The 22545-nt window shown below is 34.2% G+C and overlaps 3 protein-coding genes and 1 long non-coding RNA gene across 8 annotated transcripts in view; all 4 read left to right on the top strand.

Annotated features, from left to right (window-relative positions):
* The first annotated feature begins 4992 nt into the window (after window positions 1–4992).
* LOC120359663 lies at window positions 4993–8033 on the top strand. 2 transcript variants are annotated; one of them, XR_005576432.1, is made up of 6 exons: window positions 4993–5026; window positions 5247–5309; window positions 5994–6056; window positions 6252–6312; window positions 7055–7193; window positions 7445–8033. It is a non-coding gene; the product is annotated as an uncharacterized LOC120359663 (long non-coding RNA). The 2 variants fall into 2 exon arrangements; XR_005576431.1 differs by lacking the exon at window positions 4993–5026 and having other exon boundaries at window positions 5112–5309.
* Window positions 8034–11406: 3373 nt separating this feature from the next.
* LOC105205893 (odorant receptor 22c) lies at window positions 11407–14965 on the top strand. 3 transcript variants are annotated; one of them, XM_011175434.3, is made up of 9 exons: window positions 11407–11622; window positions 11848–11901; window positions 12230–12325; window positions 12623–13127; window positions 13396–13741; window positions 14136–14235; window positions 14334–14444; window positions 14526–14675; window positions 14759–14965. In XM_011175434.3, exons 4-9 carry the CDS (start codon window positions 12635–12637, stop codon window positions 14807–14809), a joined length of 1251 nt encoding a protein of 416 aa, XP_011173736.1. In that variant the 5' UTR covers window positions 11407–11622; window positions 11848–11901; window positions 12230–12325; window positions 12623–12634; the 3' UTR covers window positions 14810–14965. The 3 variants fall into 3 exon arrangements, with proteins under 3 accessions (XP_011173736.1, XP_011173735.1, XP_025994336.1); XM_011175433.3 differs by having other exon boundaries at window positions 12588–13127; XM_026138551.2 differs by having other exon boundaries at window positions 12559–13127.
* A 596-nt stretch (window positions 14966–15561) lies between these two features.
* Window positions 15562–19474, top strand: LOC105205892 (quinone oxidoreductase-like protein 2). Of its 2 annotated transcripts, none has more exons than XM_026138549.2 (8): window positions 15562–15983; window positions 16461–16694; window positions 16969–17166; window positions 17319–17500; window positions 17597–17685; window positions 17760–17883; window positions 17966–18095; window positions 19342–19474. In XM_026138549.2, the coding sequence occupies exons 1-8, from the start codon at window positions 15744–15746 to the stop codon at window positions 19378–19380; spliced, it is 1236 nt and encodes a 411-aa protein (XP_025994334.1). In that variant the 5' UTR covers window positions 15562–15743; the 3' UTR covers window positions 19381–19474. The 2 variants fall into 2 exon arrangements, with proteins under 2 accessions (XP_025994334.1, XP_011173733.1); XM_011175431.3 differs by lacking the exon at window positions 19342–19474 and adding an exon at window positions 18214–18465.
* LOC105205890 (serine-rich adhesin for platelets) overlaps window positions 19403–22545 on the top strand; it is a 70911-nt gene continuing 67768 nt past the window's right edge. Inside the window, exon 1 of the mRNA XM_026138547.2 lies at window positions 19403–19524. The gene's annotated coding sequence lies outside the window, so the exon portion shown is untranslated. The remainder of the gene's footprint in view (window positions 19525–22545) is intronic.

The raw sequence follows: 22545 nt of genomic DNA, 5'->3' as shown, positions 1-22545 counted from the left end.
CTAGAAGAGTTCTAACTTTTATCATGATGGATCGAATCGCTAAAGTGAAAAACGAAAGTGTTATATCAAAGTTCGAAATTTTTGAGTAAAACTTTTTGTGAAATTTTTAAGTGACTTTTTTCATATTTTTTTGGTTGCAACATCTGTCCAACATTATTTACTTCAATTTTCATTTTCTATGTCTCATAGTTATTTTAATAAAAATTTTTTTTATTTACTGCAAAAGAAGATTCAGTCTTAACCTAATTTATGGGAGGTTGGTTTTAAATTAAGTACACCGTTTAATATATGTGTATATATATATATATATATATATATATATATATATATATATATATATATATATATGTATGTATATATATATATGTATATATATATATATATATATTTATTTATTTATTTGTTATACATTCTTAAAAATACAGTAATAACAAAAGTAACATTATTAATTATGAACGTTTATTGATATATTACATATCAGATAGATATATTACATATCGTTCAAAATATACATCAATTCTTGTAATTGCTAGGTGGTTACATATTTGTCCGGAATGTAAGATATATTATTTTCGTGAATAACAACTTTGAGGCCGCAGCTACCCGTACAAATTTGAAATACCGCCACCCGTAAATTGATTTTTTTTAGAAATGTAATGCTGATGACGTTTTACATACGAATTATAATAGTCGCGAACTATTTTATCATTTCGTGATAAATCGTTCGAAAAAATATCACGAAACTTATGCATGCCAAACCCAGTACACATAACATGCGCAAACATGACACAAAATTGTCCACACACGTCAGAAATGTTGCTTTAAAATTGTTGAGGGTTGTAGAGTATGATTTTGCAGTTTCTTCTAAGTCGTTTGAGATGTTGGGGGATGATGGGTGGCAACCCATAGCTGTCGAAAGAGTGTCCGATGCCGTCCCTTCCGACGTACATAGCGACCCAGTGTGTCCCGGGTTTTGTATGATCATCGGTATTAGCAATAATAGCCGCAGGTTTACTCCATGGTTTAATAATTGTCTAACTTTTGGTCGATATTTTGATGGTACGCTATCCAGAATAATTAAATCGTCTAAACAATCTTTTTGTTCCGGTGTTTTTACCTCTTCATCCTCCGAATATCTTGATTGCTTTGTTTTGTAAACAGTGTCAATCAAAGTATTAATAGATTTAGTAGGTATATTGCGTTTTGCTTCTTCTACAAAATACAGTTAACGTTGTGACGTTTGCAAGTAAGCCTTGCATTTTTCTCTTTCGTTCGCAAATTTGCTTGAATTGAGAATTTCAAGCATTTCTTCATCTAGTCTGCTTATCGTCGTACCAGGAGTTTGAATTGTTCTATCGTTCGATGTCCGTGTTAATTGCGCAATTTTTTCTTCGGATTTCAAGACCATTTTTTTGCGTGTTCCATTATTTTTTAGTTTCCACCTATAAGGCGAGATAACACGGTGCCTAATATAGGTGCTAATAATAAAGGTAAGAAATCACCTCGCTGTACGATTAGCCGTTTCTTATTCTTCCAAGAAGCGTTTTTATCAACTAATTGTCGCAATATGTTCGCATGACGCTTCAAACGACGCTTATATGAGTGTTTAAGAGCCACATTACCGCGTAATATGTTTAAAGCACACTCACATATACACCTAATAAGTTTTGGGTCGGCCTTTTTCAAGATAGCAACACGCTGTTTATTACTGAGGTGACATAAGGCCCGTAGTATTGCGGTGTGTTTTTGACCAAATAAGATATGCGCGGGCGGTGCCATTATAAATTTTACTAAATAGCCGATCTTTTATTGTTACTTTTACAACAATCTTTAATTACCGGCGTTGGGCCATCAATATGCAGTTGTTGAGTCACTTGATTATAATGTTTCAACAACGGCGATAACTACACACTTCTGGATCTTTCTTTATATACTCAGGAATCTTATCCCACAGATAATCTATGTGATTACCGAATTCCCGTAGTAAAATAATTTTTGGTATAAATTGTAATTGTTCAACTGTTAACTCATCGATGGTATCGTCATTGTCTAGCAAGATGAAAAACATTTTGACTACTGACAAAATTTGAATTCATGATCGTATTTAAGCACATTAAAAAACACATCTATATATCAGATAAATTTTGTAAAAGTATTAGATACGTATTATTGATATTTCCTGTGCGGTACTCCTATCTTTTAGTTTTTTACGTGGTATATAAACATGTTGGTACTTAACATCAGGAAATATATGGGTGCAAAAACGACAACTTTCCGGTGTGGATTGCTTTAAATCAAGTAATAATTAACCGTGTGCTGGTGTAGTTGCATCGTTATATACCTTCCATAAGAACCGTGTATTTTTAGGGTAAACTTGGCGCGCTAAATGCTGTAGTTGGGCCCGATCTCTTGGGTTTTTAAACACAACTATATAATTAGCATTTAATGAAATATCGCGCATACCACGTCCTTGGTGAAATAAATTTTGTGTAATAAAAATGACACTAAGGTTTTTATGATGACTCCCTTTCGTGAATAAATCTATAACACTGTTATCGGATGCTTCGCGCATGAGATCATCAATAACAATAAGCTTTGGCCGTGGATCATCAGCGTAGTCATCATTTTGCGGTAGACTTTCACGAAATTCGACATTATCACCATATTCGGTGTAACCTGATTGCCATTCTGAATAGTAAAATAATACGCGGTCAAACTTGGTATCACTCATAAAATTCATATTCCGAAAAAATCTTTTCACAGAAAAGGTTTTACCACAGCCTGTGGGACCGCAGATCATAGAGGTCCAAGGGTGTTTCCACCGTGTATCCATTTTTACGAATAACGCTTGGTGGCTGATGTTTTTACTTAAAAACTTTTATATTGTAATACAGGTAAATATTAGAAAAATCGATAAACTTCTGATAATACATAGATATTTTATTCAAAAGCTCAAAAATACAATTATATAACATATAATTATAAATTACAATGACCGTATGGTAACGACCCATAAGGCCCATACCGTCTTCGTTTATCAAATCTCTGCTTACATGTTTTACTCTCTGTACTCGTTATTACGTTATGAAGCTCCGTACGTCTGATAGAGTCAAAATGAAGTGTTATCGACGTATCTCCTTTATCTGTAACAAGTGATCTGACAGAATAATAGTTGATTAATTTATTGTTTGCAAAATTAAGAGTTATACCTTTAGCTTTGCAAATTTCTACGATACTACCATCGGGTTTACGTACAAGAAATGCGTAAAATTTCGGGCCAGCCGAAACAAAAGATTTAATGTAACTACCTTCTTTCCATAATTGCATTCTTTCCATCAATACCAATCAATGGGATGGCCTATTTTTCATCTTTTCCATCATTGTCATTATTGCCATCGTTGCCATCATTGTCATCCCATTTTTATCATTGCCATTATTATTACGCCATTGCCGCCACTGCCGACATTGCCACCATTTTTATTATTGCCATCATTGCCATTTTTTTGATAACATTTCCATCATTGCATTCATTTCATTATGCGATTCTATTTCCATATTGCTATTCCATTGCCATCATTAACATCGAGAACATTGTCATAATTGCCATCATTTCCACCATTGTCGTCATTGCCGTCAGGCTATATATATTGTCATTGTCATCATTTCCATTATTGCCATTCCATTAACATCGTTGCATTCATTCCAATATTTTCATCCCATTGCCATCCCATTTCCATCATTTCCACAATTGCCATCGATTAATATCGAGAAGAATTTGATTAAAATCCGTTACTTTACTGATTAACACTTTAATACCTTATATCGTATATTATTATATAATTCTTTATTAATTTTTTTTTCTAAAGTTTTGATTAATCTTTACGTGATATTTCGTAAAAACTGTTGAAAGGTTGTATTAAAATCAGATCTATAATCTTCACGTTTGTAAGTTAGAGAATAAAAATAATACTCAAGTATCCATATATTTCATTGATTTTTATTACATTATTATTATTATTATTATTATTATTATTATTATTATTTATTGTGCCATATTAATCGCGCGTATTGTCATTTGTAAATCATGCGTATGCATGTATATGCCATTGTAACATAATAAAAAAAGAGTGGGCGTTTTCTAGTCTCTCTACGTCCCTGCGCAAAAATCGTTCGAAATCCTCTTTCTGAATTTTACGGCCTAAACGTAGCACGGAAAACGTGATGGGTCAAGAGGGGAGTGAAGAGGAGGGTATCCATAGAGATAACATCGCCGCTTGCTCCATGTCTATCACCGCGATGCTTTCTCTCTCTAACTGAAGGTCTAAACAATTAAAGGACAATCACGTTAAAAGAGAAAGAGAGAAAGAGAGAGAGAGAGAGTTGCGTCAAGATTTAAAAAAATTAAAAAAGCTAATTTTTTCAAAAGCATAATTTGAAGACATTTAAATAATAAAGAATTATGTAAAAATAAAAAGATGGTATATTTATTCGTGGAAAGACATTTATTTCTTCTTCATCATATGATGCGATGTTAATTACAATTATTTTTTAAGTACTGCGTAAAATGAATGTTTCTTTATTAAAGAACCAAATTCTCTCTGTTACTATTAAACATCTTTTTTAAGTAAAAATATGATTGTGCAAAATATGGGCATAAACGTATTGATATGTATTAATATCAATGTTAATGTAAATAATTCAGACTATAATAAATAAAAAATTACGCGAAAGTAGACGTAATTAATCATTTGTGCACATTCTCGACCCCTGTTCTGGATGCAACACACGCGATACGCGTCAGATTTTATTTACAGCAAAATGGATGTTAGCACGGACAACAACCTACATCCATCTCTCGAGAAATGGATGTAGGTTGTTGTCCGTGCTAGCATCCACATTGTTTTTAACGGCGGGTTGCAAAATGGATGTGACACGTAGTTCCTATTCTGGCCAGAATAGATGTGCGTCACTAGTGTACGGGAGTTTCGAAGCGTTATAGGAAAAAGGCCGCCGTGGCCGCTCTCAGGTTCCTCTCTGCTTATACTTTTTATTTTTATTTTAAATAATTATAATCTGAGACATATTTTAAATATAAAATAATAATAATTAGTATCGTAATAATGTGAAAAGTGCATGAACGCGAAATTAAGGAGCGGAATATGTAGTGTCGATCTTGACGCGTGAAGTTGGCCTCGTGACGAAGCCGCTTCTCGCCATCCTAAGCTGTATTCATATTCCTTTTACAGAACATGGAGGACACGGAGCGGACTCGCTCTAGAGCGGATGCGTCTACGCTGCTTGTTTAACAGGTAAGCGAGCTTATTGCATTAATATTTACTGCAAATTCAATCATCGTGTAATGTAAATTCGATGCTCACGTGCGCGCTGGCAGCGGCATGATCGCGGGATCGATTTTGAGTCGTAAAGTTGATTACGCGCGCGGAAACGAAGTCGGATCGCCATTCGCCATCTTTGCATCTTCGTCTCTCTTTAGAAAACTCGGGGGACACGATGCAGATTGGAGCGCGAGAATGAATGGCGTTGCAAACCGACTAAATAAGTAAGCAAAATCTATATTAATTTCGGAATAATATTTACCGCCGAATTAATCGCTGCATAATAAAGATTCGGTGGTTACATATCGATAATCCGTAAAAATGTGCATTCGCAATAATTAATGCCGAAGAAATATATTGCACAAATAATTGACAAAACGACGAGCATATAATATCGCGCGCGATTATCTTCTTATAAAGTTAACACGCTTACTCTAGCGAATATGAAATAATCGTCATAAAAAACAGCATATTTATTCGTTAAGCCGACAATATTGTTGAAAATGCATGAACGAGAAATTAACAGCGGGATACATAGCGTCGCCATGGCAAGGTGGCGCAGTGGTGCGGCGTCGATCGTGTCGCATGAAGTTGACCGCGCGAGTGACGAAGTCACTTCTCGCCGTCTTCTCAGTTACATTCACGATTCATTTGCAGAAGGCAGCGGACGCGGGACGGACCGGCTCCAGAACGGAAGTATCGTCGCGGCCCGTTTAACAGGTGAGCGAGACTTATATCAACCTTGCATTAATATATTTACTGCCAATACAATTATCACGTAATGTAGATTCAATGTTCGTGTGCAGCGCGGCGGCGGCGCGAGCGCGGCGTCGATCTTGACGCGTAAAGTTGACCGCGCGCGCGGAAACGAAGCCGGCTCGCCATCTTGATTCCCATTTATGTGTTTGATTGCAGAACGCGGCGGATGCAGGTCGGATCGGAACCGGAGCGAGCGGTATCGCGACTCGTTTAACAGGTAAACGAAATTAATCGCAATCTCGAATGCGTCAATGTTATCAGTTTAACCATCACGTAATACAAATTCTGTAAGTTATACCGGAGATTCGTACAAATGAGTATTTTGCGATAATTACTCGGTTGAAGATATATTGTGCTACCTGTTGACAATGACGATATATATAATTATTGGCTTGCAAGTAACGCGCGCGGATGTCGAGCTTATAATATTAATATGTTTCTAACGTATAATACGAAGTAATAATTGTCATAAAAGACAACGTATATTTGTTGCTTACGACGCGAACCAGTGCGTTAATATGAAGTTGGGAACGGGATGTATAGCGTCATTACATCACAAGTGCAGCGTCGCTATGAAGTTGTCCGCGCGGGAAATTAAATCATTTTGTCGTCTTAATTGCGTTTTTTATCTGCAAAACGTGGCATACGCAGAAAGGAACAAGTTTAGAACAAATAGCGTTATGATTCATCTAATTAGTAAGCAAAGTTTACATTAACCATGCATTTATTTTTAAACAACACCTAATTATTACATAAAACATGGATTTGATACTTATTTGCGACATAGCGCGCGATTCTTGTGATTTAGTAATTTATTTTCATTAAAACTTTATTACATATCTGTCGAAATTATAAATAAAAAACGATACTTGCATGCAAAAATTATTTTCCCATATATTTATTTTAATATTATATTTTATTAGAATATTCGTTTCTATTTGGATACTTTTGTGTTACAGATTGTATAGTGTTGTATGTACTACAATTTTATTATTGTACATCGTGGGAATATAATCTAAAGAGGAGATCTGACAACTCGGAAATAAATCAGAATTCAGGGAGGTATCGGAGAAAGAGACTTGGCAGAGCAACTTTGCGGTAAGCATTACTGCTTACATACGTAAAATTAATTTGTCTCAATTTTTTTTAAATAATAATTAAGAGAAAAAATATTTTAATATAACACATTATAAATTTATTTTTGTGAAGTTATTCTTTTTGAAAATGTATAATTATAATATTTTAATTTAAAAGTAATTAAAAAATTCTATACTAGTAAGAATCGTCTTTTAAACGGTTGATTATTTTAAAAGCTACTTTAATAAGGAACTTATATTTATATGTTACAGATTCATTGTAGCCGATGCGTCTGATAACTCCACCGTTGCGCATCAATTGGTGAGTGATAAAAAAATTTATAAAAGAGGTAATGAAACTATAAAATATAGTAAAACATTTTACTTTTTAATAATATAAAAGAAACAATCTCTAACAAAAATGTTTAAAAAAATTATTTTAAAAGATTGAGTTTAAATAAACAAAATTAAGTCGCGTCCATTATTTTAATTTGTGTAATTATTATTTTTTGATTATGTCCAGACACAACAAAAATTTATAATTTTTATTATAATCATAAAAGTAATTTTGCCAAGACATAACATTAATTAGATGATATAAAATTATGTTATAACATAATTTTAATTAGATAAATTAAACATTGTGACTTGTCCAGAAATTAATTTTCGCGTTTGATTGAACACATTTGAAATTATGGAGTACGATTCGGTATTGGAGATCGATGCAATGTGCACTCTGGCTTCTCGTTACGTTATCGGTTCAATGAGACCAAGTCTCATTGAACTTAGCGTCTAACCGGCCGATCAGCTGGATTAACCATGATTTGTGAGCATGTCGCGGGTTGACAAAGCACCCCAGAAAGTGCGTCTCCTTTAAGTGACTTGCTGCCTGCGGCTATGGCTTGTAACAAATACAAGTGTCGTATGAATCGTGGTTGAGAAAGCTTAGTCGACGTTAGACGTGCGTTAAACGTGATACAAAAGACAGAATTCATTCGCAACGAGCTCACTATCGATCTCGTATCCATCGCGTCCGAATTGTTAAATCGTTACTTCGTTGATCGCGTAATAAGCAATGTCTCTTGCTGATGCCTCGAGAAGATGCTTGCAGCGCTAGAAAATAATTTTTTTACGCAGCAATTTTTTTTCTTTTTATGTGTAATATTTATCTGTACTTCAAATTTTTGTGATAAATGCACTAGACATTGTGATTCGTCTAGAAAATAATTTTCGCGTTCGATTGAACACATCTGAAATTATGGGGTACGATTCGGTATCGGAGATCGATGCAATGTGCACTCTGGCTTCTCGTTACGTTGTCGGTTCAATGAGACCAAGTCTCATTGAACTTAGCGTCTAACCGGCCGATCAGCTGGATAAATCACGATTTGTGAGCATGTCGCGGTTTGACAAAGCACCCCAGAAAGTGCGTCTCCTTTAAGTGACTTGCTGCCTGCGGCTATGGCTTGTAACAAATACAAGTGTCGTATGAATCGTGGTTGAGAAAGCTTAGTCGACGTTAGACGTGCGTTAAACGTGATACAAAAGACAGAATTCATTCGCAACGAGCTCACTATCGATCTCGTATCCATCGCGTCCGAATTGTTAAATCGTTACTTCGTTGATCGCGTAATAAGCAATGTCTCTTGCTGATGCCTCGAGAAGATGCTTGCAGCGCTAGAAAATAATTTTTTTACGCAGCAATTTTTTTTCTTTTTATGTGTAATATTTATCTGTACTTCAAATTTTTGTGATAAATGCACTAGACATTGTGATTCGTCTAGAAAATAATTTTCGCGTTCGATTGAACACATCTGAAATTATGGGGTACGATTCGGTATCGGAGATCGATGCAATGTGCACTCTGGCTTCTCGTTACGTTGTCGGTTCAATGAGACCAAGTCTCATTGAACTTAGCGTCTAACCGGCCGATCAGCTGGATAAATCACGATTTGTGAGCATGTCGCGGTTTGACAAAGCACCCCAGAAAGTGCGTCTCCTTTAAGTGACTTGCTGCCTGCGGCTATGGCTTGTAACAAATACAAGTGTCGTATGAATCGTGGTTGAGAAAGTTTAGTCGACGTTAGACGTGCGTTAAACGTGATACAAAAGACAGAATTCATTCGCAACGAGCTCACTATCGATCTCGTATCCATCGCGTCCGAATTGTTAAATCGTTACTTCGTTGATCGCGTAATAAGCAATGTCTCTTGCTGATGTCTCGAGAAGATGCTTGCAGCGCTAGAAAATAATTTTTTTACGCAGCAATTTTTTTTCTTTTTATGTGTAATATTTATCTGTACTTCAAATTTTTGTGATAAGTGCACTAGACATTGTGATTCGTCTAGAAAATAATTTTCGCGTTCGATTGAACACATCTGAAATTATGGGTACGATTCGGTATCGGAGATCGATGCAATGTGCACTCTGGCTTCTCGTTACGTTGTCGGTTCAATGAGACCAAGTCTCATTGAACTTAGCGTCTAACCGGCCGATCAGCTGGATTAACCACGATTTGTGAGCATGTCGCGGGTTGACAAAGCACCCCAGAAAGTGCGTCTCCTTTAAGTGACTTGCTGCCTGCGGCTATGGCTTGTAACAAATACAAGTGTCGTATGAATCGTGGTTGAGAAAGTTTAATCGACGTTAGACGTGCGTTAAACGTGATACAAAAGGCAGAACTCATTCGCAACGAGCTCACTAGCGATCCCGTAACCATCGCGTCCGAATTGCTGAATCCTTACTTCGTTGATCGCGTAATAAGCAATGTCTCTTGCAGATGCCTCGAGAAGATGCTCGCAGCGCTAGAAAATAATTTGTTTAACGCAGAAATTTTTTTTATCTTTATGTGTAATATTTATCTGTATTTCAAATTTTTGTGATAAGTGCACTAGACATTGTGATTCGTCTAGAAAATAATTTTCGCGTTCGATTGAACACATCTGAAATTATGGGGTACGATTCGGTATCGGAGATCGATGCAATGTGCACTCTGGCTTCTCGTTACGTTGTCGGTTCAATGAGACCAAGTCTCATTGAACTTAGCGTCTAACCGGCCGATCAGCTGGATAAATCACGATTTGTGAGCATGTCGCGGTTTGACAAAGCACCCCAGAAAGTGCGTCTCCTTTAAGTGACTTGCTGCCTACGGCTATGGCTTGTAACAAATACAAGTGTCGTACGAATCGTGGTTGAGAAAGTTTAGTCGACGTTAGACGTGCGTTAAACGTGATACAAAAGGCAGAACTCATTCGCAACGAGCTCACTAGCGATCCCGTAACCATCGCGTCCGAATTGCTGAATCCTTACTTCGTTGATCGCGTAATAAGCAATGTCTCTTGCAGATGCCTCGAGAAGATGCTCGCAGCGCTAGAAAATAATTTGTTTAACGCAGAAATTTTTTTTATCTTTATGTGTAATATTTATCTGTATTTCAAATTTTTGTGATAAGTGCACTAGACATTGTGATTCGTCTAGAAAATAATTTTCGCGTTCAATTGAACACATTTGAAATTATGGGGTACGATTCGGTATCGGAGATCGATGCAATGTGCACTCTGGCTTCTCGTTACGTTGTCGTTCAATGAGACCAAGTCTCATTGAACTTAGCGTCCAACCGGCCGATCAGCTGGATTAACCACGATTTGTGAGCATGTCGCGGGTTGACAAAGCACCCCAGAAAGTGCGTCTCCTTTAAGTGACTTGCTGCCTGCGGCTATGGCTTGTAACAAATACAAGTGTCGTATGAATCGTAGTTGAGAAAGCTTAGTGGACGTTAGACGCGCGTTAAACGTGATACAAAAGGCAGAATTCATTCGCAACGAGCTCACTATCGATCCCGTATCCATCGCGTCCGAATTGCTAAATCATTACTTCGTTGATCGCGTAGTAAGCAATGTCTCTTGCAAATTCCCCGAGAAAATGTTTGCAGCGCTAGGAAATAATTTTTATTTTATAATCAGAACGCGTTTGATAGACTTTATAATGTGGTTATTTTTCCAATATTTTTTATTCGTCCATTTTTAAACAATTAAAATTTAATGAAATATATTTTACAAATTATTGTTGTTGAAACGACAATATTGTTAGAAAGACCAGAGAAGAATTTTGATAAAAAAGATATTAAATAAATTCAAGAAACTTTTAAATGAAAATACTTGGAATTTTAAAATTCTATGCTAAAATATTAAAATTTTGGGTATTTGTTGTAAATTATATTTTGTGCATAATCAATTTCCACAAAATATGTTATTAAATTTATATACAAATTTATTATGAAAATCACTTAGTATTTGTATTTGTTGTTTAATTGATCATATTTTTCATTTAATTTTTATTTATTTGTGTTTTGCGAGTGCAACCGGGAAAGGATGCGAGACTTGACCAGCTAGATCTGAGAGGAAAAGAAGGCCTGGGAAGCATCGTGTGTCGATCAACGTATCAACGTTTCAGTTAGTTATTTATTTTTTATGTATCAAAGAAATTTTTTTTGTGAAACTATAAGACTTGAAAGAATGTGATTTTGAAAAATTATATATATATTTATTTTTTATATATATCTAAATATATATCTATTTAATATACAAAAAAAATTTAATAAGCCAAATAATTGTTCTTTATATAATATTAAACATTTTGAGTACTGCTATAACTTTTCTTGTACTTGTATGTCACAGATTAACTTCGCAGGATGTGAGGAGGATGAAGTCCGGGCATGTATATGTATAATTGTATGTATATATTTCCATTTTTTTAACGAAATTATTATTGCTGATAATTATTGTTGATTTAGAAATAATAATCGAATTTTTATTTGCAAATATTTAAAACGATGATTATTCGCAGAAAAGAAGTTGATTTTTCGACTGTGTCCACACAATTAACGCTAATATTCTTGTCAATAGATTATCACAGTAATATTCACGCATTTCATGAAGTTATTATCTAATTATAAATGAGTTCAAACAATAATTAAATAAACGATTAGTAAATACGACAAGCTATTCACTGAACAATTAAAAATTAGTACTACATATAATTATAAAATTTTTTCCATAGGTTGAGCTCTTTAGAGGCTGGCGAACAATATGATGAGTTCACTTCAAATAGGAAAACGGACAATACAAACTGATAATACATTAGTCGAATTTGCCAGTACGTTAACAGGAGTATCAGAGTAAAATCTAAAATTATCTAGTGTTGGTCAAAATTTTTTTCAAAAACAGTTAACACGTTGCATCTTCAAGTATATTTTATTTAACTGAAAATTCTATTTATCTATTTAACTTCAACAAATATTAATATAATATTTTAGAGTATAATATTTATTAATTATTAATCATGTCAATTATCAATAATATTTACAATTATTAATGTGAATATTATAGACAATTACAATCATTGCTGATTTTGGCAGCGATCAAGTCAAATAGTAAGATTACTGCTCAACAGTGAAGATCCGCGATGATACAGACCATTCGTCCAAAACTGTCAGAATCGGACGACGAGATCGGTATCGACGATGTCAAGACAAAAGAGACTGATATTTTCGATCGTGCTATTACAATAACTCGCTATGGGATGCGGCTGCTGGGTTTCTGGCCGCAGGACACACGGCTCCTCTACGATCTATGGTGTGGTGCGATTTTCATGCTGATCAGCTCCTTTACGTTCCCCATAGCTCTACGAACGTACACCGTGGTATACGCAGTGACAGATTGGAACTCGGTGATGCACCAAGCCCTCGAGATAATTCCGACAATCCCTCTCCTGGCAAGATTTATCTTTATGAAGATGATGGCCAAGAACTTTCGGCTCATTCTCTGCATGATGACCGCCGATTGGGCGGACTATCGTTACCTGACGAAGCGGAATCGACAGATTATGATCTATTATGCTAAAAGAGGCAGGCGATTCAGTATACTTAGCATTATACTCATGGCGTTGGCATTAATAGGTAAAATCATCAAATGGATAATTATTCATTGCTTTATTACGTGATTAATATTCTTAATTTTATAGAAAAATAAAATAAGAAAAAAAAACCCAAATTTTTCCATTTTTTTGATAAATATTTGAAACGATTCTAATAACGACAGCAGATTTTATTGATAAATTATTTATAACTTATTAGGAAAAAAAAACCTTTTTATGCCCAAAATTTCTGAAAATTTTTCTAAGAACAGTCTTATTAATTAAATGTGAACAATTTATATTAACTTTAGGATTTATATTAACGCCTGTCATAAATATGTGGCGTAATGATAGTCTCTGGAACGTAACGACTAGAATCTTACCTCACGAAGGACTCTATCCTTTTCATAACAAGAAGTCACCCGTATACGAGATGCTCTACGTCGCGCAGTTACTTGTAATGTTCCTTTGCGCCATGGCATTGGCCACTGTGGACTGCTTTCTGTATGTCATCGTGTTCCACGTGTGCGGACAGTTTGACATACTGGCCACAATTCTGAAACGATATGATGGCTCCATCAGGCATCATTACATGAAAGATGCACGTAACTGCGCTTGCCTCTCGTGTATTGTAAAGAGACACGTGCATATTTTAAGGTAAACTGAAATAGATTAAAGAAAGATTACACTAGAATTAGACCAAGACTTGAATATTTTGTACTCTTTTACGTAATTTTAAAAAAATGCTCATTTTTCCATAGGTTTTCTTTTCTCGAGAACGTCATGCTTTGTGGAGTAATAATTATAATTAAGTTAAAATTTAAATCTGTTTTTTAAATTTTGAGTTTATTTAGTTCTAATTCCGTTCAAATTTTTAATTTTTTAATTTTATTTAGATAAAAAGAAATCTTAAAAATATGCTCAAGGGTTGCGAAAAAATGTAACTTTTGAAATTCTCTCATATTGATTGCGTTTATAGCTCTAAGATTAAAACTTTCCTTACATCTTATTCAAACTTATTAATAATAATAGTTTTAATCATTAATTTCAGCTTTGTGGACATCATAGAAAAGTCCTTTCGTGACTTTCTTCTGTTACAGTTACTAGGATACTGGTTTAGCCTAGTTTTACAGGGGCGTGAACTTATCCTGGTGAGAAAAATTAACTTTTTCTTTAATTAAAAATAAATAATATTCAAAATATAACAGCATATACGCGTTATATTTAATAAACAAATTTTCTGTTGCAGCACGTTCGACACAGTAACGTTGATGGTATTATTACGTGCATCCTATACGTGCTGACGATTATGTATTATATTTTTATATACTGCTATGTTAGCGAGTGTATTATCGAAAAGGTAATTCATAAAGAAATAGAAGAATTTTATATTTCTTTATGTATTGGATAATAAAACACAATTTTTATGCAATGACCGAAGAGCGAGGACATCGGAAGAATAGCTCATGATCTGGAGTGGCAACATTTTCCACGGGACTCTAATCTGCCAATTATAGCAGCACGCACAAGAATACCTTGCAAACTTACCGTAGGAAGGTTCCTTACCTTGTCCTTTCCTTGTTACAACACGGTAAGCACTTGTCACTTTGTAGAGTGTAATCCTCCGGTAGTTTAAGATTAACTATACTAATCCGCATCTTTCAATTCTCACAGATTATAACGACGACCATCTCGTACATATCCGTACTCGCGGCATTTAAATAAGCAAGTTTTCATTGATAAATAATTTGATATTTATACAGTTTTAACTTTTTTGTGTTTAAGCCATGCCGTGTGCAATTATTGTATGATACAAGAATTTTGTGAATATTGTAACAAAAGTATCGAAGAAAGGAAACAATTAAAAAGTGTGCGTTTAAATTTTTGCTATCGAAACTTACGGGTACTCGAAATTGAGTCGGGAATTGAAATCAAGTCGGGTCCCGAAATCCTGTCGGAATCAAAAATAGAGACAAAATCCCAAAATTTTGTAAATTTTGAGTACTTGGATTTAAAATCGGTTCAAGAAGCGGTCATAGATCTAAATACCTTATACATTGATGTGAGAAAAAATTACTAAGTTATACAAAATTTACTTAGTTATAGAACAACTAAGAGAATTATAATTAAATTTTGCATAAATCATCTTTAACGCTAATACAAAAAAATTTGAAATTTTTATAAATACGTTTAAATGTTAAGATTTATAACAATAAAAAATAATAACAAATAAAGTTAATAAACTATATAAATGGAGTTTAATGAAACTAGAAGAATAGAATGTTATTAACATAACTTTTGTATGTGTATATAGTTTATTTAAATTATAAATATAAATATAATAACTATAATTCATAAATATAAATAGTAATACATTTAAAATGAGTGTAATGTAAACTTTAAGAATGTTTTTTTAATTTCTAGTCTAATGTTTTCTTAAAGATACTATGCGTATTTGAATTGTATGTGACTGTCGGTCACATTGTCACGTGACCGATTTCAGTTTATCACGTGGGATAAGGGCAGAGTCTAGAACAGATGGCGGGGTTCGTGTGACTTGTGACTTGTGTACTTTTTATTTTGGAGTTTCTAGGTTATATTACTGTCAAGAAGTGCATGATTTGCCAAGTATCTCGATTAATATTATAATATTCTCGACATGTCATCAACGGTGGCCTGTCAAATTCTTGTGAAAATAGGCAGGAGCAGATTGAGTGGCTTGCCATCGCGAATTATCGCCGCGAGGAAATTCAGCAGCACCGCGGAAAGCGCGGAATTCGCGAGGAGCATTGCTCCGGCTCCGCAGCCGGGAAAAGTCCAAGCTGCGTTGCTGAAAGAGTTCTCTAGTCCTCTCGTAATTGAGAATTTGGAGCTACCTAAGAGGACACAGGAGACTGAAGTAGGCATGAAAGTTAATTGGGAGCTCGTCTTGCAAAAATTAAATATATAATTATACATTAAATTTCGACAATTAAAAATCGATTCTTGTACACACAATTTGACCTGAATAATCCAGTTTTTTTTTCTTAAAGATTTAAGAACATTATAATTAATTATAACATTTATGAATAATTTTCTTTTTAACTGAACTGCCATAAACACTTTCTAGAGATGTTAAAATTTTTGTAAGAGTCATTGAAGAATTCTTTTGTAAATAAAAGTACTATGAGTTTACACACCCAATGTGTGTGAAAAAAGCATCGAAAGATAACGTGTGTACAGAGAGTTAATGTGTGTATTTTATATTTAAATGTCAATAATACAAGGAATGTGTATCAATAACAATTGCAGTTAATTTGTTTCCATTTTCTAATACTTTGTACTTAAATGTCAATAATATTAAATATATAGAGGGATAACTGGTTACTTTTTTTAGGTTCTTATTGATGTTCACTATTGTGCCTTGAACATTTCCGATGCGCTTCTAAGTCAGAACTTGTATACCTTTGAGCCAAAATTACCGATGATTCTTGGTTATGAAGTTGTCGGGAAGTTGATAGAGGTTGGTGCAGAGGCAGAGAAAAATGGTTATAAGGTTGGCGATAAGGTTATCGCTCTTAACAAGGAAAGATATGGGGGTTTGGCTGAGAAGTGTGTGGCAGAAGTTGGGGTAAAATATGTTTGAAATTTGGATTTTTTAAAACATACAAAAGAAAAATATCAATTCTACTTTTAAGAAAAGCAATTACACAAAAATATTTCAAGTAAATATTATTTGTTTTAAGTTAATGATGAATACATTTTAAGGTTATCGAGAAAATATTCTGTGTAAAGATAATCTTTATTTAAGAATAAATTTAAATTAGGTAATTGCTTTTTTTAGTACTAGAATTATATTTTTCTGCATATGATGACACTCTAACATTAATCTTTTTCTTATGTAGGATATATGGAAGGTACCTTCTATGAAATCAGGCAGTTCTGTAGATCTGGCAAGTACCTTAGACAGTTATATTACTGCTCTGGTTGCGTTAGAAAGAAAAGTTAGTCTTAACGAGGAAGATATGATTCTGATAAACGTTGGCATAAGCGGTATTGGTCTGGCAGCAGTGGATCTTGCAACAAACGTCTTTAAAGCCAAGGTGTTTTTTTAATATAATTATTTTTTTTTTATTTAATATGTTATGGCATTATAATTAGCTTCTAAAACATTAATATGTAAAGAATGAAGAAAATGTAGTTGAATAGAATGCAAAAGATCTTGCAAATATAATATAACTGGTAAATTACAAAGGTCATTGGAGTTTGCGCTACGGAAGACTGGGCTAATCGAACTCGAAAGATGGGAGCATTTGCGGCTCTTAAATACAAAGATAAGAATCTAATTAAACAGATAGAGGGAATCGCAGCTGAACGAGATATTAAAGCCGTCTTTGAGGACGAGGATGGAACGCATTTTAAGAAGATATTGAGCTGGTGAGTTCTACAGAGATTTTTGGCATGTTTAGACAGAGCTGTGTACGGATCTTGATCAAGTAAGATACAGAGGTACATCGGCAGTAATATTTTTAGCTTTACCGACATCTACAAAGACGCAACGTTAAAGGACTTGTTGCGCAATGACAATTTCGCCGTGGTGGTGCATCACTTGTCTCGCGAAGGTATACAATTTCTTTTTGACGTATCCTTAACGTAACGTTGGGTGGTGCATTCACTTGTAGCATCTGTCATGAAGGGCGCGTGATCGTGGCTGGCACAGCAGCGACCATGACGGGAGCTTCGGAGGCGCAGAAAGGTTCCTTTAGCGTCACCGGCTTTAATTTGGCGGAATACAAAAAGAAGAAGCCTGACGTTTATCGGTACATTGTATATATTTGTATTTGTAATTTTTTTTGTCGCCTATTGATAAACATTTAATTATTTTGTTTGTTTTAAAATCAGCCAAGCGGGAGATGACATCCTACAATTTCTCGAAGAAGGACTCATTGCACCGTCTTACTCATTGATCGCCGGTATGCACAAAGTTAATGCCGCCTTGCAGTCTATTTCCGAAAATGCACTTCCAGGAAAAGTAAGTAATAATTGGGATTTTTAAATTCTTTATATATTTTCTCAAATTCTTTATATATTAAGAATTTATCAAACAAACGTTTGTATTTCTGTAATTGTTGTATTTATGAAAATCACAGGTTGTCATTGACATGAGGGACAAGGAAGCAGAAATAACAAAGGTGGTCACGTGATCAGATTTGCATAAATTTTTAATGAGCATTTTATAATGCGTTCTTCATTTTCTGATCCATCTTAACAACGAAGAAAGCACGCTGGCGGTGCATATTCCTGATATTTATATTTACATCTATAAAAAATAAATATTATATAAGTAGAATGTATTAATATAGCGTTAAGATCATTAATAAAACTTTCTTTTGTAAATTCTATATTACTTCAAATTGTGTACACAGGCGTAGTTCCAGTATGTTCCGAGCACCGCTCTACGTTACAATTAGCAGTAGTCGTTACAATTTCTTGTGTGTAGCTACCAGCGCAACGTTACAGCTTTTTCTAGCGTCCTAACTTTATTTAGCATTGCCGAAGAAAGATTTACAGCCACCTGATTGAACACTGTTTATGCAAAGTGATTGACAGCGATTGCTTTCGTTAAGTGAGCCATTTTAGTGAGTCACGAGCTGCTCGTCGGTCATGTCAGAGATATTGCGTTGACATTCAAGTTATTCAGATATTTTTATGTGCAGCAACGTGCTTAGCTTCCCGTAGAGCGCATTTAAACCGAACCGTTTCACTGATGGTTAAGAAACGTCGAAAGTTAATTACGCGACGTCGAAGTTAATTTATATCAGGAGCCAGTAACGAAGCCAGTTGTCGCGTCGCGACAGGATTGCATTTATGTATGACATCTTTGTGACATGATTTTGACATAATAAGTAGCCTGCAGCCACAACTACTCGTGACATCGTTAGTCTTTTTCTATAAATCTTCCAGATTTTAAAATATAAAATTGAGACTATTTTCAGGTGAAGCATTTAAAGAAATTTTAAAATGAGATACTATTTTTTTAATTATTGCTTATTTGCTACAATGACACAATTCAATAAAATTTTCCAATTTGAATGTTTAAAATCTTAGAGGTGATAGAGACATAAAAAAATCATTAGTTTAATGAATTTTTATTAAAATTCTTATTTTTTTGGTAAACAATTTAAAAATAATAATTTTTGAGTTATGTCATTGTTGTAACGATATAATATGAAAGAAGCCATTGCACGATCGATGTTTTCACTGAAATCTGTCGGCAGCTAATCATCATCCATTGTTCATCCTCTTGTTCTCCGTGAGGAGTCCTCTCGGATGTCGGACGTGAATGCGACTGAAAGTGCCGATTATTCCGGTGACTCAGGAACATGATAACAAGCAGCGTGGGCGCCGCAGATTACGCAGACTCGACGCGACCAGACTCCGGTACCCCCCTGGGATAGAATGTAAGTCGCAAAAATTACGTTGTCCTTCTCCCGGACGTCCTACGTTGCGTGAAGGCTACTCGATCGAAACCTGTCACAGAGCGTCACTAAGGAATGTGACGGATCATGACAGCCGTGATTATTTGTGTTATATCTATCAAGGCTGCTTTCATTTAAAAATTTAACTTCTAGATCAAACTGTTATTGTACAAAGTATTATAATACATTAATATAATATATGTATATTCAGGATTGGATAATAAGAAGTTAAAAAGTTAAGTAATAAAGTTGAAAAGCGAAGAATTTAGTTAATTTTGAACTTTAATTAATTGTTTTTAAAATACATAAATTTTAATTTATTAACTTTACCTCTGTGCAAAAGAAAAAACATATAAAAAGAAATGTTTCTTTGTTATTTCATACAAACTTAATTTACAAATAAAATATTAAATTTATTTAATGATTCATATTGTAATTATTTTGTTATTTAGAATAATTTAATTTTAAAAATCACGACATTTTAATTTAATATAAATTATGTTTTTCTAAATTAACTTTTAATTTAACTTAATTTAATCTTAACTGAATTAATTTTTTTGTGTATCCATGAAACTGTGAACGTAATTAAGTTAATGTTATAAGTCATTAATTTTATTTAGTAAAAAAATATTTACTTACCCGATCTTGAATTATATTGATATTATTTATCGATTTGCATGCAACTCACGCAATCGTAGATATCGTCAAAATTAATAGCATCAGAGTTAATTTCGTTATGTCGATAACAAAAGACGTTGATTAATTCAACTACTAAATTAACTTATTCTTTAATACTTTCGTTTCGCAATCTCGCTTTCTGATATCTTGCGGCTTTTTATTTACCGACTTCGGTTATTAATTTTAGCGTCGGGTTGCATTCTACGACCGCGTCGCAAATTCATATCTTATGCCGAGGCGCGAATAGTTGGCGCGTCCCAAATGTTGTTAACGCTGTCCGGCGCGGCGGTGGAGGCCAATTAGAGAGCTTTTACGTCGTTAATCATAACGTGGCTCGAGTTCAAGGTGGCCCCTGCCTGATTAATCGTAGGCGTGGTGCACGATTTCTAAATTCAATTGTCCAGTCCGTCTCTGGACGTATCGCGAACGCGCGGACTCTCCTTTATGTAAATACGCTCTTTTTCTCTCTCTCACCCTGAACCTTGAAGTAAATCGTCGTTGTTCGTCTGCGGTACTCATAAAGGAAAATTGATTTTGTTTGTACGTTGATTGTTCTCGTACAAGCTTCACCTTTGCAACATATTTATATATCTACGTATATATAATCTCGCTTCTCTCGAGTCATTTTTTTATGATGGACATAGTGGACCTTTCCTGACGAGAGGTCTCTTAATTTTTTAATTAGAAATAAATATTTTCTAATGAAGCAAACAAGAAGTAAAATAAATTACGAAGTCAGTGTTAATAAACTTGAAAGAAATTTAATTAAAAATTTAGTTTCTTTTTTCTTGTTTTACAATTACGTTTTAGAAATAGGTCGCGAAATTTTAAGAGAATATTCTTCTCCCTGTAAGCATGAAAAATTGCATAGAAACGTAGATCGATCCGAAAACATTTTTTTTCAAGTTATAAATACTTTTTGTTTACACGAAAATGTCCTAATAATAATTAGATCGATCAATAAAGTGGCAAATGAGAATCAGTTACATAATTTTACGTTTTTTCTATTTAAACCTCTTGAAAGAAATCCTTTCCAGCCGTTTGTTTAATAAAATATTCCTATCAAATTCTGTAATAAATAAAAAGTGTTTATAACTTGGATGGGTATTCCTACATTTATATGACTTTTTTCATGCTTAGTGAGCATTAAAACATGCTCTTAAAATTATGGTCGCTTATTTCTAAAATATTCTGTACAAATGTGTATATTATTACAAATGAAAAAGTATCGTGGTACGAATAATTTTTATTCACGTTTTCGCTAGAAAACGAAATTGTTTCGTGTTATTTTTTCTCCCATTGCAAATATATAACATTTTTTTTTTAAACCGACTCGAACTGAAATATCCCGGGAACGGCCTTGTGCTAATTAATGTAAGAGGAATCTGGTGCAATAGGATAATTTGATGAGACACAGCAAACGTCTTTCGACAATTTTCGCCTGGAGGCTAGGCTTAGGCAATTTCGAGTATCCATCATTGCGTATCTCAGGTAGAGACAGACGTTTCACGGTGATATACGATTCAGATAATATCAGGGCAGTTATAATCGTGGTACTTGCCAGATGTCGTAGATTTGTAGACGGACGACGTCCGTAGAAAAATTACATGCAACTAATTAGCGAGTGAAATTACATGGATTTTGCGATACGCTCGTTTACGACTAACATCGCGCGATTATCATCTTTTTTTAACATCTTTCCGCTAATGGTCGCACACAGATATACGTTTAAATATTTCTGTTGGAAAAAAATTTTACAAAATTCTACACAAATTTAAGAAAGGCTAGAAAAATCTATATGCAATTTAACAATAAATGCCCTTTGCAAGATGAGAAAGAAATTTGATAGAAAAATTATTATGATTTATGGAAGACATCGACGGAAAGAGAAAACGTTGTTCTTCCATCATTTAATGTAATTAAAAAATTCGCGGGTCATCATCAGGATTCTTGGTTCCGCGCGAAACTTGAGGTCCTTCTTCGTGTTGCAATCCTCTCGATGCCGTCGCGTTCGCGCCGTCCTTGCATTCCTTACGTTTTTCGAAGCGTTAAATCGCGAATTCTAAATTTTTGCACGGCTGGTCGAAACAAAAGTGTCTATTTCTGAGGCTTTTAAAAATTTACGCGATGCATATTGATTGGAATTTGAAATTTTGAAAAGTTGGCCAAAAGTCGAACAAAGATATAATTACTAATTAATTATTAAATTTGAAAGTTTTTTATGTTTTTAAATAATTAATTTATTGTAAACTTAAATAAATACAAATTCTAACTTATTATTTTTTTGTGAAACAAAATTTTTGTTAAACATTTTTTACAATATAA

The sequence above is a fragment of the Solenopsis invicta genome, chromosome 15 (assembly GCF_016802725.1).
Source record: "Solenopsis invicta isolate M01_SB chromosome 15, UNIL_Sinv_3.0, whole genome shotgun sequence".
NCBI lineage: Eukaryota > Metazoa > Arthropoda > Insecta > Hymenoptera > Formicidae > Solenopsis > Solenopsis invicta.
Note: the sequence above shows the minus strand (reverse complement) of the source record. Positions and strands in the feature narration are given on the sequence as shown.